This window comes from Centruroides vittatus, unplaced genomic scaffold (genome assembly GCF_030686945.1).
Source record: "Centruroides vittatus isolate TY-2023 unplaced genomic scaffold, ASM3068694v2 contig_377, whole genome shotgun sequence".
Lineage (NCBI taxonomy): Eukaryota > Metazoa > Arthropoda > Arachnida > Scorpiones > Buthidae > Centruroides > Centruroides vittatus.
The window spans coordinates 3,205,832-3,223,038 of NW_027122198.1; the positions used below are offsets into that span (position 1 = coordinate 3,205,832).

General features: G+C 32.6%; 1 protein-coding gene across 1 annotated transcript in view; it reads left to right on the top strand.

The window, feature by feature from the left end:
- Positions 1-17,207, top strand: part of LOC136975674 (HORMA domain-containing protein 1-like) — a 185,771-nt gene that overhangs the window by 56,842 nt on the left and 111,722 nt on the right. Inside the window, exons 5-6 of the mRNA XM_067270779.1 lie at positions 9,240-9,266; positions 9,835-9,896. Coding sequence (XP_067126880.1) covers positions 9,240-9,266; positions 9,835-9,896 — 89 coding nt within the window. The remainder of the gene's footprint in view (positions 1-9,239; positions 9,267-9,834; positions 9,897-17,207) is intronic.

Sequence of the window (17,207 nt, forward strand, 5' to 3'; positions counted from 1 at the left end):
TAATGATGGAACTAAACGTAAAAAAATTTAAACATACGCACCTGGTGACAAAGCGCACGTGCTATAAAATGCTGAGACGTGGAGCTAGAGGCAATGCCTTAATCTGTTATATAAGTTGACCCACATAGGAGGCAAATCAAGCGTGGGAGTGTTACATGGATTTAGTGCAGTGGTAAGGAAGGCCTCTCAAAAACTTCCCCCTCATGATAGCATACTCATTGTTATACCGCAGATACATGGACGATATTCTTGTAGCTTGGCAGAACACAAAAGAGGATTTCCTTGTCCTCAAAAGTTTACTTATGAAGATTTATTCTACTATCAGCTTTACCTGGGAAAAAAAAATGACGGAGTAATTGCATTTTTAGATCTAAACATCTCCAAATCCCAGGGAGCTATATCACACTCCGTGTTCCATAAATTCAGCTGCATATCCCTTTAATCCCTACTACAGCATACCAGCCACAGCATTACATCAATGCAACTATCGCCTCTTTAATTAGAAGGGCCTTTCTGTTGTCTTCCAATCAAACCGCTATCAACATTGAACTTAATGCCATTCGTTCAGCAGTAAATGCGGCAGGATATACTAATTTCAAGTATAGGTACTGTACATCTTAAACAATGTTAAAAGATCTCCTTTTCCTGCCACGTCTTTATATGTTCCAAAGGAATGCACGGTAGTCCTTCCCACATTACCATTCTGTGGCTGAGTCACCATCTGTGTTTGTCATATTTTTAGGCAACACGTGCTTTTTCTACCAGTTTCTCTGCGGCCAAATATTAGGAGGCTACTGTGCAATGATAGGGATGCTACTTTCATACTAGAGAGGTGTGGAGTTTACTCTATTCCAATGGAAAATACAACATTTGGTATTCACACCCACTATGTTGGAATGACAACTAGAATGATTGCTTGTTGCGTTTCCAAACACCAGCATTCCATCAGGACAGGCAAGTGTGATACTGAGCTAGCAAGAATGGCATTGCAGCACCAATACACCCTGCTGTGGAACCAGGTGGTGATGCTCAGGCATTGTAATAACAAGAGCATCGTGTTTTTTTGGGAGGCTTTCCTTACTGCTGCACCAAATCCGTGCAACACTCTCACGCTTGATTTGCCTTCTATGTGGGTCAACTTATATAACAGATTAAGGCATTGCCTGTAACTCCACATCTCAGTATTTTATATCATGTCTTTCATACATATTCAATGTCATTCAATATTTTCATTGCCTTTACCTTCAGTATATAGAGCTTGACCATTGGCTAATATCATTCTTTCTGTATGTTTATTATTAATGGTTGTGAATAAATACTTCTCACAACACATATGCGATGAAGCTCCCGAGTCTACGCACCATTGATGAATCTCGTTTTGTGTTCCTGTCTTAAAACATACATAGGATTCTTTTTCTGGATGTTGTTCATCACTTTCCGCATAAATTTTGTTTATCTGCTTTGGATGCTTTTTTTTCCACATTGAATATTTCCTACATTTTTTCTTTACATGTCTTTGTTTTTTGAAAAAATAACAATTTTTGAGCAAATTCCTTTTCTGAATTACTGGGCATACTCCCACATTAAATGCTTTATCTACTTCGCATTCTTCATTTGATGAGGTCTTCTTGAGTGTTCTTCAAGTAATTTATTATGTACTAACTCCTGAGTTAAGTTTTCTACTGGATGAGTCTCTAGTGCTGTTATTAAAGTGCTATAGCTGTCTGGTAAGCTACTAAGTAATAATGCTATCTTTAATTTCTCAGCTAGAGTTTTTCCCAGTGCCGTAAGATGATCAACCAATTCTTCCATGTTGGCCAAGTGTATCTCCATGTCGCCATTTTCTTCTAGTTTTAAATTGCATATTTTCTTTAATAGGTAATCTGTATTCAATAATGTAGACTTAACATGGTGTTTCCTTATGTCTTCCCAAATTCCTTTAGCTATAGTTTCTTTTCTTACTAATGGCGGTTTATTGCCTTCTATCAGGAGGCTTATCGTGGCTTCTCTGTCCTTTGTTAACCAAGATGAGTCAGGATCAGAGGGTATTTCCTTTTGTATTACATCCCATAACTTGTCTTTTATCAATAGCAATTCCATCTTATATTTCCAAATGTGATAGTTTTGTTGTTGTTTAATTTAGTGATGGCAACATAACATTTATCTATTATTGTGAAGTCTTTTGTGTTCTCGCTGAATATTCTTCTTATGTAAATTTATATCCAGTACGTTATTTTTTGAATTTACCTTTTTATTTCCTTCTTATGCTTAATTAGTTGTTACTGTAACTGGGCCCATAACCTGTTAGACTAGATGTTGCTTGTCAGAGATTAGTAAAAACTGGTTGGACTTGCATAACTGGTTATATAACAAAGAAACAAAGAATACACAAAATTACACTGTCTTGACTCACGGAAGGTCAGCGCTGGAAAGGGGAGAGTGTGAAACTAGGTCACCATCACCAACAGTTTCTTGAGGGGTCAACAGCACCACCAACCTTTTATTACATAACAGAAGAACGTTTACAAAACATCGCGACACAATGCATTGTATGTAACAGTGTCGTATAACATTTGACAATAATTTCGATCGTTGATTCCAACACCTTTGACTGTCAACCTTTCCCTTTTTTCCAATTTTCTAATGTAGACCGTTTGTATACAAGCGTTCTGTCAGAGTTCCATCTCTCTGGGTTGACATTCCACTATAATCTATCATGTCATTTATTTCCGTGTCCCGTTTGTTTTGACAACTACAGTTTTTTTTCCTCTCTCTCTCTTACATAGCTTAGAAGACCTTTGTTTCAATTTAATATTAACTTCCCTTTTTCTCTTATAGGATATAATTAATTTGATTTTGAACCTCATCTGGAACCTCATATAAATAACAAGCCAGAAATGCACAATATACAGTCTGCTGTATGTCTCTGTATATTTTCTCTAGTTCTCTGTATAATTTCTTTTGTTATTAACTGTCAAAGAATATATTAGCAACATTTTAAAAAGTCATATGTTACATATTCTAAAACAATAATGTTAGGATATTGTTGACTATAATTTTCATGAGGAAACCAATAAGTCTAGTAAATATAATATCTTTATATAAGTTTACATTAATATCAGAAAATTAAAGTTGATTGCACAAACTACTTATAAGTCAAATCATAACTAGTATTGTGCAACATTTGAAAAATAAAAATAGAGATCTGCATAAGGATTTCTCTTTATTGCATGTCATGACAGTGGGAACAGAATATACCCCTGGAGCCAATCTTTTATCTATGTTGTCCTTGCAAATATAAAGCTTTGATTGCAGTGGGATAGTGAAATATGACATGAAATGAACAAAGAAATACAGCAGAAACTTGATCATCCAAGTCCTGATTAACTAAGATTCTGCATTATCTGAGGCATATATGTGGCAGACCCAGAGGATGAGCCAGGTGCCCTGTCACCATCCAGAGAGAAAGGAAAGAAACACTAAAAAGTTTTTCAAAAATCTTTTTCTAATTAATATTTCTTTTTTTATTTGTTATGTCATGTCATATTTCTATACTATTCATGAAGTAGCAGTCACATAAGGTGGGAATTTTATTGAATTTACACTAAAATACTAGTTTTTTATCTGTTTAACTCTGCTTCCCCAGGATTAAATCTTGAGTTCACCACTTCTGTTTTATAATTTATAAAAGTTTCGCTTTGTGAATGCAGGACATTTTTGGAGACCATCATCATGCAAGACAAACAATCAAAATCTGGGACTATCCTCCCTAATATGAGATTCGGTTTATGATAAGATCAATTGATTCTGGATAGTGAAGAAAGGAGCAAAACAGAAACAATCTGATTTTACTCATTCTATGAGTTCTGTGTTGGGAAACAATTGCTGGATTTCAGCATTCAAAATGAAATAAGAAAATCCTGTATTACTTATTTTAATCTTTTCAATCATTAAGATATATAGCAGATCACACAAAAATGAAATATGTTGATTCATTTAACAATCACAGTTTGTAGCTGCATAAACTGTATGATCAGTATATTTAATTAATGCATTTTATTGAGAGATTGTAAAAATCACTTATCAATGATATGTAAATTGCCCCAGTAGAGTGAGGTCTGCAGGGCTAAACAAAGAAAAAACGAAGAACAAGTCGGCTTAACAAGTATTTGGCATTTAATTAAGTTCAGTTTTTAATACAATAGCGATAATTACATACAACGCAGACTATCACAAAATTGACAAGGGTGTAGCGCTTCGCCGCTATTAACTATATGTATATATTTATGTATTTTTTTTTTGTTCGATTGTTCTATTTATATGTTTGTTTTTTCGTTTATGTCGCGTCGCGTATATGTTGTTGTATCGGGTTTTAGATGTGACGCACAGCCATTTTGTTGTGTACCGTACCGTCTGTTGTCGTCATTGCTGTGCCGTGGTTTTTGATTGGCTATTTGGAGGATCACGTGGGAGGAAAAGAAAAAGCTCCCGGATGGTGGGAGATATAAACGGGTGACTTCCACGTGTCGAGGCATTTTCATTTTTCTCTTTCGTGGATCGGGGATCTGGAGCGGTGAAGAGACGAGAGAAAGGATTCGAAGCAGAGCAGCCGATCAGGAAGAAAAAAAAAACAAGAACCAGCGAGAAGAATCTCATTTCGTAACAACGTGTCCCACGAAATACGGCGACGGTATCTACCATCTTGTAAATGTTTGTATAGTTTTTTAAGGTTTAATCGCGTATTAGTTTTAGTCTCGCGATTAATTACTGTTGTAATCATAGTGTTATTGTCATCCTTAATTTTGTTAAGAACGCTGTTTGCCTGTTTAAATCAGGCGATCAATCCCCCCTTTTTTTGTGTGTGTAATTAATAAACCTTTGTTTGTTTATCTATATGCTTCTACCGACTATTCATTTCCACTTCCCTTCATACCCGCAAACCACGTGCTTGCGGAGTCTACAAGGGGCTCGTGATATAATCAAAGTATATAATCAAATGCCACACATGTTTACACGCTTCCTCTCTTTCCTTCCTTGGATTTCGGGGAGGTTCATGACAAGTGGTAAAATGGGGCAACAAAAGCGTGTAACAAAGAGAAAAAGAAAACTTAAAAACTAAAATTACTCACGACAATTTTACGCCGCGTACAGATAATTGAAAATAAAACTAATCTGTTTGAACGAGTCCTCCACCAGTCGTTTATCTCTTGACTAAGTTGTATTCCACTGTTACATTGTCCTCGGTTGGATGCAAACGGATTTTCCGATCTCGTCTTCTTTCCGTTCTCGGACCTCTTGCACTCGGCGCCTCAATCTTGTGTCTACACATGGCCAGCACACCGCAACCAAAAGCCAAAAAAAGGTCCCCTTACATGTGGGTCCTGATCGTTTATACAGTACCAGCCGGATAACCTCCTCACATGACCTCTACTGGCCAATCACGCTGCCAACATGAGGTGAGTTAGGGAAGGTGACACCACGAACAAAAAAGAAGGGGTAAAGGAAAAAACCGAAACGAAAAAGAATGTAGTCGCGAAGCACTACAGATATATTTGATGAGTTCACCGACTTTTGAGGAATCGGTTAATCCTGCATTAGGAGTGGTCTAGGGTCTGTTCGCATGTGTGTGGAACTGGAGACAGAGATGACAAGTGTCTAACATAAACTGTTTATTGTGAATCAAAGGAACTTACACAAGGCTAAACAAACAGTTCATATCTAAGGTTGTGACTAGATGCGATGACCGGTGGTATAAAGTCACTTGGCAGTTGATGGTGGACAGTGGATGATGGTCTCCGGATGTAACAATGTGTTTACCTGGAGATGTGGAAGATGCAAGCTGGTGGTTTAAGCAGACACTGATATTATCTGCACAGTAGTGATGATGGCTTTTTGGATGACGCAGATCTGTTGCATCACACAATTGATGAAAAACTGTGCTTTAACCTTGAATTCCAGGACTTTTATATGTTTTTCCCTCTCTGTATACCTTTTTAATTGGCCCTACATCTCTTGTCTCTTCTCCTGATTGGTCACTACCCTGTCTCTAGCTGAAAAACAAGACCTGTTTGGGTTGCAAGAAAGGTCTGCTTCAAAGAGTCTACCCGACACCTTGCATCAACTTTGGTCGGTAGATGTTGATAGAACTATAATATAACCCTTGTGCTTGTAATTTAGATTGTTATTTCTGTTCTCTGTCAATTCAGAATTTTATCAATTTGCACGTGATGTTTCTATAACCATTGAATTTTTCCCCTTTTCCAAATTTCTAACCTAGATCAAAAGTTTACGAGTGCTCATGTCAAAGTTCTATCTTTCCAGGCTGACCTTCCATTTGATTCATGTCATTTAGCTCCACATTGCATTTGTTTTGACATCTACAATTTTTTCTGGTCTCTATCTTACATAACTTGCACAATCTTTGGTCTGATTCAACAACAGTGATTTTCTCGTCTTAAGTAATCTTGTAATCAATTTTAATTTCGACTCTCATCTGAAACCCTACACATCTTTGTGCTCATTCTAACCAGTGACAAAATAAACAAGTAAAGTCAAAAATTAAAATTATAAAATAATTTTAAAATTATTTGAGAATATTTGCAAGTTTATTACAAAATCACCAATAGGATGCTCTTTAATAACAAAAGTCTGTTTTATTGGAGCTTGTTTACAAAGTGAACTAGTTTGATGGCTATCACTTGATGATGGGATCAATTGCTCAGAAATAGTAGAGTTGTTACTTAATACAGATTTTCGTTATGGTATTTAAAAAAGTTTGAGTTGAGTTCATTATGAATGCTCTTTGTTTTGTGTTTAAATGACCAATGTCCTTTTGTTCATTCATTACTTTTAGACCATACTCTTTTTGGATAGAGCAATTACAATAGTGCCTTTTTAGGATTTCTCATTTGCTTACAAATAGTCATTGTTGTTTTACTATAGATACTGTTATGTTTCATTCTTTTGTTTGTTATTTTTTTACTTTGATCAATGTGATTATGGCCATATATTTTTGTACATGTTCTTCTGACTTGCTGCAGACTACTTTTGGACTTTTAGAGAGATCTCCACTAAAAAATAAAATACAAATTAACATAAGTAAAATGAATTCAGAATGCAAAGAAATTTCTAGGTAGAGATATTGAATGTTCTAGAATTATACAGAAATTCTAAAGGAAATGAAAGCAGTTTTAGAAGGAGTATAAGAAAATATCTTCTGATAACTGTCCTGTATATGTATGAGGTATGGTTGTCAGAAATGTATTCTTAATGCAAAAGATGACAACTTGATTTTGCCTGTTTAAACTACTTTAGAAGATTACAAGACAAATAAACAGAAACAATTGAACAAATATATTAATTCAGTAGCATAACTATAATATTAAAGGGAGCTGAATTAGAAAATACAAATCTACATTTACTCTGTACCTTTATGAAGGTAATTGCTAGCACTGTAGATAAAGAGTAAATTTTTAGATATTTTTAATACTGTACATGTATATAAGTAAAAATATTGCATGTAGCTTGCCTCTGTGATCCTACAAATGTTAAGCAATAATCCATCTCACATAAGACTCGGAGTATAGAGTTAGAAGTTCTATAAAAGAAACTCCCAATAAAGGCACATGTTACATATTAAACATGTTACATATAAAAATATTTTTAAAAAACAGAAGAGTATTTTTTATATATATTATTATTATATTCTTTTTTCATACTTCAGGAACCAACAAAATCACACTGTGGAATTAACATTTTTTTGAGACTCTTATCAGCCTCCATACATAAAGTTTGCTAAAAGTGTGACCACAGGGTCGGCACCTCTTTGATGCCTGGTCAGGATGGACACCACCGTATCTGCCAGACATGGAAATTTCGACAGCCATTACATTAGTCGTCATGCAAGTGGTCATGTTCGTGGGCCTCTAGACCCAGAATGGAGGAGGATGGAAACAACCAGAGGAAGTATACTCCACAACACTTAACAAAAATACTCATTTATTGATGGATATTATTTACAAATTCTAAAACAACATTTCAGAAGCTTAGCACAATAGCTAAAGAATTTAATATAGATGATTAGTACAATTGCTAAAAAGAGAGGGATAAACCTATCACGACCCTGACTGAGAGAGAGAGAGAGAGCTCACAACAAGTTCACGAGATGATGAATACCTTAAAATACTCATAAATCCTAGACGTATCAATGAGACATAGGTGTGAAAGTTTGGAAATTCAGTTCAGAGAGTAATCCCTTTTTGTCTTCTTGGGTGGCGGCAAGCAATGACGGCTAGAACGGCAGGTCGGAACAGACACACTTTAGGAAAAGGTTGATTACAACTGCCCCTAATTGTCATCCTCCTTTTATTAGGGGGCTCCTCCTGGGGTTTTCTCATAATTTGGTTAAGATTTTTAGTATTTTGGGACCAATAGTCAAATGTTCACTCATTTGGGACCAATCTTCCAAGGGTGACATCGAATGTTTCAGTGTCACTCTTGAAAAGAAGCAAGTCCAGTGGGAACAAGTTTAATCATCTCTTGAATGATTTTTCTCTCAAAAAATTTGTTTGAATAAATTTTTCTGTCAGGCCCATGCTCACAAAAGCATTCCTCCAGTGTGGAATGTAAATACCAGTTGTGTTAGTGGATGTGATAATTCTTGAGCACAATTCTAGTAAATTGCATAGCATTGGTGGCACAAAGACACTAAATTGCCTCACAAATTTGTACTAAACTGTTAAAATGGAATTTGTCTTTGCAAACTCAAACATAGAATGCTTCTGTCTTCTGTCATTTTTTACTTGTGATTACTATCTTTCAAATAGTGGATTATTCTTGTCTGAGGCTACTTCTGACCACTGCCATGTACAGTACTTAATAAATAAAATTAGGTCTGGAATTATGAATTGTTCTGTACATAAATAGTGTATGTGTGTTCAGTAGAATAGCAAAGAAAAGTTTATTAAATATCATAATTACTTTATATTAAAGTATGCAACTTATTTTAAAGCAAATGGTCAATTTTTACAATCTTTAAGTGTTTTGTAATTAATATTTATATTTTATTAAAGCATTTTGATTAAATTAAGTAAAATTTAAATTTAAAAGTTATATAACATTCCTTCAATTTACTATATTTTATTATTAATAGATGATTAATTTTAATTTAATGATTGTTGCTAGTTGTATTAATAAATTATAACATTCAGTTGTTATTAATTTTTATATTTCTATTTCAGATTTATGAAAATTTAGATGAACCTGATGTGAGTGTCTTTTTCAAATGTAGAAATAAATTTTATATAAAAGTTTCACAAAAGCTTTCACTCTTTCTCTAGCCCTTTCTTTAATCCATTAGATAGGAGAATAAACATTTTTGGACATTTGAAAAGGTTGAAAACGTTTGTTCTCCTATCTAATAGATTAAAGAAAGGGCTAGAGAAAGAGTGAAAGGTTTTGTGAAACTTTCTTAAAGAAGTTCTAGCTTTCTGTGCATTAAATTTTATATATCAAATAATAAGATGTAATATTGTTTAATATTATTGAACTATATGAAAAGTAGTTCACTTTGTAAATTAAAATACACAAAATTTATGTTTCTTTTATAATGGATTTAATTTGATTACTGTAATTTCCTGTGTATAAACTGCAGGTTATCTGTGCTTTAAAGTCACTTTGAAAGCCGGCACAGGCTATTTGTTCTAGCAATTTTTGCAGGTTATATACAGGAAATTATAGTAGTTTTATGTAAAATTTCTAATCTAATTTTATTAGACATTTATTTATTATGTATCAATTAAGATTGAGTTAATTTACAAATTTAATTTTATTTAGAATGTGATAGAATCATATACATTCCGATTTATTTATGAAAATGACAGTACTATGATTATGTGGTAAGTAACAGCAACTTAATTTTCATTTATATAATACAATGCAAAAATAGATGTATTACAAGGCATCAATTAGTGTCACTGTGAAAGCAATGTTATCAGATTTGAGACATTAAATCTCTTTTCTGTTCCAAAACAGTTATGTTTTCATATTATTCATTTACACATAAAATTTTATTTTTTTGTCTTAAATGCCACTTATTAGATATTAAATGCAAGTTATTAGATATCTTCTAAATTATATTGTTTTAAAATTCATAATTGAAATTAATTTTAATATGTTTATAAAATAGTTTGTTAAAATTATGCTAACTTTAATCAATTTTCATATATCCATCTATAACAAATGCTTATTAAAGTTATTTATTTAAAAATCTATGAAATTTAGAAAATAAATTGGAATTATTCACAAAAAATATTGCATTATTAATAATTTCCAAAAAATTTAATACTTAATTTTTAATTGTTTATCTCTAGCAGTAGTAAGTAACCTTTTTCATTGCTCATATCCCTCGAATTTTCAAAATATGTTTTTGTATCTCCACAAAAGATTCATTAAATTATTTATTTAAGGTGTTATTTACAGGGTTCCTATGCACCTGGAAAGTCAGGGATTTTCATTAGTTTCAAAAAAAGTCATGGAAAGTCAGGGAAATTTTGAAAAATTGTCAAAAAGTCAGGGAATTTGTCTCCTTAGCTGCCTTGTTGATTTCGTTTGCTGAATATGGCTGATCAAGTGTAGCCATCTGCATGCGGCAAGATGTAATGCTGCAATCTATAATAAGAAAATATACCAGAATCCGTTTTAAATCTGAAATGGTTTTTTTTACCATTCTGAAGTCATATAATTTTACAATTCTGGATTAATAACAGGATAAACTACTATTATGTAATAGTGTTTAATTTAAATAATTCAGCAATTATAAAAAAATGAATTTGTTAATTAGAATAAAAAATAACTAATTAAAAATCGGTTTACAAACTTTTAAAACTTGAAATTGTAATTTATTAGAATGTTCACTTCAAAATAGCTAAATATCTGTATTTTCTAATTATCTGAAGTTTGAAAAAAGAATTAATACTAAGAAGTTTCTCTGTATTTTGATTGTCTATTTTGTAAAAATAAAAAGATTTTACAGTAAATTAGATGCATTTGTTAGAGAAGCTGTAGTATAAACTTACACCTATCCCTCTTTATATACAATCTATTTTTACACAATTTTGAAATAATGTGGTTGACAAAAGAAAACTAATTCTGTTTTTACATGATCGATTTTTTTGAGGGAAAACATGCTTAATTTGAAAATTTTTAAATTTAACTTTTTGTTAAAATTATGTTGCTGTTTAAAAAAAGTTACTCTTTTTGTTGAAAGATTTTAAAATTACATGTTTCTAAGTCAAGAGTTCATTTTAAGCACAGTACAGTACTATTTGTATATCAAAGAATACTGTTTGTTGATTTTATGCTATCTTGTATTTACTAGATTTACATACAAATAATAATGATAAAATAAAAAGCTCATGTTTCATTTGTTGCTTATTTTTTCATTACATTCTATCAAACATTTTTCTAAAGGATGTATGTACTGTATTTTTTTAATGTGGCAGTCTTTGAAACATATCAACTGTGCAAAAAGAGGGATAGATATACTCAATCAATGATAAATAATTCACGGTAAATAAAATGCTGTTTTATTATGTCGATATTCACGCCGTAAGAAATGTGAGGGTCAGGGAATTTGGACAAAATTGGTCAGAGAAAATCAGGGGAAGTCAGGTAATTCAAAATGAAAATTTGAGTAGGAACCCTGTATTTAGTCAATTCATTTTTTGCAGGTATTTTACCTTAACTTTGGTGCACCATTGTGATTAAGAAAGCAAATTTATCTATAATTATTCATAGTTATAGAAACATTTAAATTGTAGCTTGATCAAACCATTTTTTTTTCTTTTTTCTAAACTTGGCTACTTCCTATCAAAAATAATAGTTTTGAGTTCTTTACTTGTATTGTTTGCTTTAGGCAGCATTTTATGGAGAAAATTATGTGATTGGTTTGTCCAAAAGAAGAGACCAATTATGTGACCTCTGTGTCACTAGTCTGAATGAATGTTTTCAGGAGAGAGTGCGGACACATAGAGAGTGCTTACTATTGTCCAATGTTGGAAAGAGAGAACAATTCATTTCCATTAAGGACAGATTATATCAAATAATGACAGTGTCTTATATGGGTGATATTGGATTCCAAATATTTCTCTAAAAAGTTAATTTTTTTTGTTTTTGTGTGTGTATGGCCTAGATAGTCCATGATGTTAACCTGTGGGCAATAGAGAGAATACTTAGCATGTGGTCTCCAGGTACCATTCAAAGTTTTGGTGAAAAATTTTTCTGAAAGAAAGAAGAAAAGAGGAGGAAGCTCTGGAAAATATACTTTGGGGTCAAAGGTGGACAGAAAATAAAAAAGAAAAAAAATAGAAGTCTACCAACCACTCTTTCTCTTGCACACTTCTTAATTTTGAAAACTAGTCCATCTCCTTGTTTTAGGCTCCAATTAGCACAAGTTTTAGGTTTAGGTCTTAAATGTAAGTTTTGGTTAAGATTTTTTGTTAGTGATGTTACAGTTGGTTATAATTGAATTAGTTTTGTTCCTATATAATATATTCCCATGTTTTGTATAGTGTGAGTAAAGATTATCATCATGGTAAAATTTAAAAAAATGATCAATTTATGTTAGATGAATTTTTCTAATTCTTCTATTTTTTCTTCTTACAGAGTCTAGTCTAGGAATTTACAACAGAAAAATACAGAATTATACATTTTAAATTTGGTATTGGTAAATTTTAGTTAAGATTTTATTTAAAAAAGACATCATTCTCAATGAAAAGATTTAAAATATTTTTAAATTTCAATTAAAAATAATTATTATTTACAATTAAAAATATTTGGTAGAAATCTCACACTTTGAGATATGTATACCATAAGTTAAAAAACCACTGATCTGGAGCAATGATTCCTAATTGGGGATACATGCTTGGTGGTTTAGAGGTATGTGAAAAAATTAATGGCAGACGATAAGAATATTTGGATTCTGTGTTGAGGCCTTTGGCAAGTCACTCAATGCTTAGTCTTAAATAAAATCTATATCTGTGTCCTTCCTCCAATGCTTTTTGATGTAAAAAAAACTTTTTTTTACATGTAGGCTAATTGTACAGCACTGTGTAATTGACCAAGGTGCCACTGTGTGAAGACTATGCAAAATAAAACTTTTCTGACTTGTGTACGCAAGTCAGAAAAGGTTAGAAACTGCTGATCTAGAGCAATGGGTTAGAATTAAAGTGGATGATTTGAAATTAGTTAAAAATAGTAGGTTTGAGTGTTAAATAGGAATATAAAATAAATTATGAAAGCCTCTTTTCAATTATTATATATTAATATTGATTGTAAATTGTATCATTGTAATGCCCATGCAAAGAATGATGATAACATAAATATTATATACAGTTACAACAATTATGTAATAAGATTTTATTTTGATTAAGATAGAAATGCCATCTATGAAACAATGTATATTATATATATTGCCAACCTTCATGTATAGTCTGGCAACATCACAACACCCCTTACTAAGCATGATGAGAAATATTGCACCATGATGTATCAGTAATGAGAGAATGTTATCACATTTGCAGCATGTAATGGAAAGCAAATATTAAATTCTGTCGTAAACTTGGGAAAATTGCATCTGAAACTGTGGAATTGATCCCAAGTTTATGGGATAGTTGTTTATCTTGTGCACAGGTATTCAGGTGGTGTGTGGGTTGTCGATTAGGGAAAGGGAAAGGAAAATTGAAATAAAGTCAAGATGAATGAGGGATAAGGGACATTACATGGGAGTGGTAGACAACTCCAAGGCAAGTCATCTTTACAAAAGAACCTTGTCCAAAAATTGAAGGGCTTACATGACTTTTTTTTCCAACTTGAGAAGTTCTCAAAAAGAAAGTCCAAAATGGAAGTATGGTGTCTTTGATGATCTGATGGCAACCTGAAAGCTCCAGGGCAATGTTGTTGACAACTGTAGATGTGGAATGAGCAGTAATTGGTTGGCAGATGGATGACTGTAACACTGGCAGAGCAAAGACAGAGATAACACCAGTTCAAAGATAAGAACAGCAGCTGAACATGGGAGCAAGAAAGAGAACAAAACAGGTTTATAATGTAAACTTGAGAGAAGAAAATCTTTATCCTTGAAATCTGGAGATTTTTAAAGATTTTATTCCTGGAGTGATTGATTTGATTGATCCTTGTATGTCCTTCGGAACTTAGCATAAAGTTGCTATTGAGAACAAATCGCACAGGAACACTCCTTTTGATGGAAAAAGTAATTTTATTTTCTATAATTTAGAACAGATATTCATTTTGAGCTCTATGCCCCTCTTCAGTCCTTATTTTATTATGTACAGGGTGTTTTTTTTTTTAACTGATGGTACTCAGAGACATCTGTAGAGCAATCTAACAGCCGGACTGTCGCCAAATTTGGGACACTGACTAAGAACAACATGGGAAAGAGGGGAAAAAAAAAAAAAAATCTCTTAGCGAAAATTAAGGTGTTGGTTTAAGTTTTTTATTTAATTCTGCTGGGCACGGTTGTGATTTATATTGATTTATATGGGAAAGAGATTCCACGAAGAAAAAAGTAGTACCCAAATTTGCCGGTAGGGGTGGATTTGGCGCTGTTGTAGCAAACAGCTAAGAATCTGCATAAAATTCAGCTGCAATTAACAAACACACGAATGAATAATCAGACAGTGGTTTCAGTGTAATAACGAAAGTTTAATTAATCAGCAAATAACCTTCTCACTTCTTCAGTGTGATCACCGTCCTGCTGGACAACACATTGCATCCTGAACATCGTGTTCTCTATGGCCAAATGTAACATATCTGCAGGAATGTTCATCACAGTTCGAGAAATGTTGTCCTTCAAGGTCATCAAGTTTGGGACATTACCAAGATAGACCTTGGACTTTAAGTAGCCCCACAGGAAAAAGTAACATGGGGTTAGAACTGGGGAGCGAGGCGGCCATGCAAGTGGAAAAAAGCGACTGATGACCCTTTCTTCAGTGAAGTGCTGATAGCTGTTTCACTACAACAGCACCAAATCCACCCCTACCGGCAAATTTGGGTACTACTTTTTCTTCATGGAATCTCTTTCCCATGTCATTCTTAGTCACTCTCCCAAATTTGGCAACAGTCCGGCTGTTACATTGCTCTACAGATGTCTCTGAGTACCGTCAGTTTAAAAAAAAACACCCTGTATATCGGTAAAAACTATGTAAGAAATTACAGAATGTATTGTGGCATGATGCTATAAATTGTATATAGTTTATATTATAATTTTTTTTTCTTTCTTTCCTCAATCTTTTTCATATCTACCAACTTTCTATTATTCTATGATTACTTTGTTTCCCAAATTTTTGAGAACTTTCTACTCACGCCCAAATCCCAAAGGGGTAAGAAGAGAACAATGGGTAGAGAAGGACCCTGAGGCTATCAGAAGGGGGAGATAGCCACTTTTTGGAGAGACGCCAGAGAAGTAGGATGGCTTGAGAAAAGGCTCTCGGTCTTTTGTTAGTCAAAGACGAGGGTACAGAAGTGCTGTGTAAAAACTAGGACTAAGAGTAAGGAGACAATATATTGAATGTCTTCAAGGTGTTTTGAGAAGTGATGCAAAGAAAGACATTTTGAGGAAAGGTGAAGATACTGCACGAAAGTAGAATATTAAATGTGGTGAGACAAAAGAAGTTAAGTCTACATGGACCATTGAGGAAACATCTAAAATAATATGGTACCACTGTCCTATCTCTCTTCTTCCTTCATCTATCTCTGTCTGTCCTCTACAAAATTTATATAAGTAGGTTAAGATAAATTTAAAGAAAATGTGGCCCGTGTAATTTAAAATTGGTATATCAGATAACTCTGGTTGTATAAGGAATTGTAACAAATGTCTTTAATTCAAGTTTTGTATATATATTTGTATTGTGAAAAGAAACATATTGTTCATTGGGATGACTTGATTCAGAGTTGGAACCTGTGTCATATAAATTTTTGTTTGTACTTGAAAAATAGTCTTGTTCTTTATGTTATACCCAGTCATTGTTTGAGTAACACGTAACATCACAGTATTAAATTATAGTTAACATATACATATGAAAATTTTTTAAAAATATAATTACCAAAAAATAATTATAGTGATAGCTGGAATAACTAATTATTGAAACCATGGGATAAAATAAGTAAAACTGAAATAAATTTTAAAAAAAGTAAAAACAATGAGTAAAAAAGTAAATATAATAAAATGTTGATAAAAAGTAATAAGAGGGTATACCTGTAAAAATAAAAATATTTTGGTTAAAATGTATAAAAATTTGACTAATAAAGGTTGTGAAAACATAAAATACTTAAAACCAAGGTGTAATAGTTTTCACTGTATGTTTATCAGGAAGTATGATACTATGTATGCTACAGTGGATTAAGGGGGGAGGAGGAGGAACAACTAGACTCTTCTTATTTTGGTAGTAACAGTTGCCAGATCTCACTGATGACAACACCAGTGTTTAAATTCATTCTGTGAATTTCATTTTTTTTAATAATTGAATTTTTTTAAAAGAATTTTGATGCTGTCAAATGAGATCTCGTAACCAGCACGATTGTAGCATGTGGAGAAAGCTGAGTTGGTGTAATTATACTTCACAGTCCATATGTGCTCTCTTATTCTAATTTTTAACATTCTACCCATCTCACCTATGTAATAATTTAGTTGACAAGTACAAGTGAAGCTATAAACTAAAATATTATTTAACAATACATCTATTTTACTATTAATTGGTTTTTTGATTTTTAAGAAATATTTGAGTTTGTTATTCAGTATGGGGGCTAGAATAATATATGCTATTAAAATTTTTTGAATGTTTTCAAAAATTATCAGGGTATAATCTAGGTTTTTTAGGTAATTATATTTTAAAATAATTTGTGTACACATGTGTTAAATATAATTTAATACATTCCATAATTTCTTACAGAATGTATTAAATTATATTTTTATCAAAATACATAAAATAAGGCATAAAGCCTGAAATGCTTATCTGTTCTAAATTATAGAAAATAAATCTACTTTTTCCATCAAAAGGAGTGTTCTTGTGTGATTTGTTCTCAATAGCAACTTTATGCTAATTCTAAAGGACATAAAACTTATTGAAAGAACAGCAAGCAATCAAGTATAATTGATTGATTCTGATTATCTCCCATTGCTTCCCAATTGG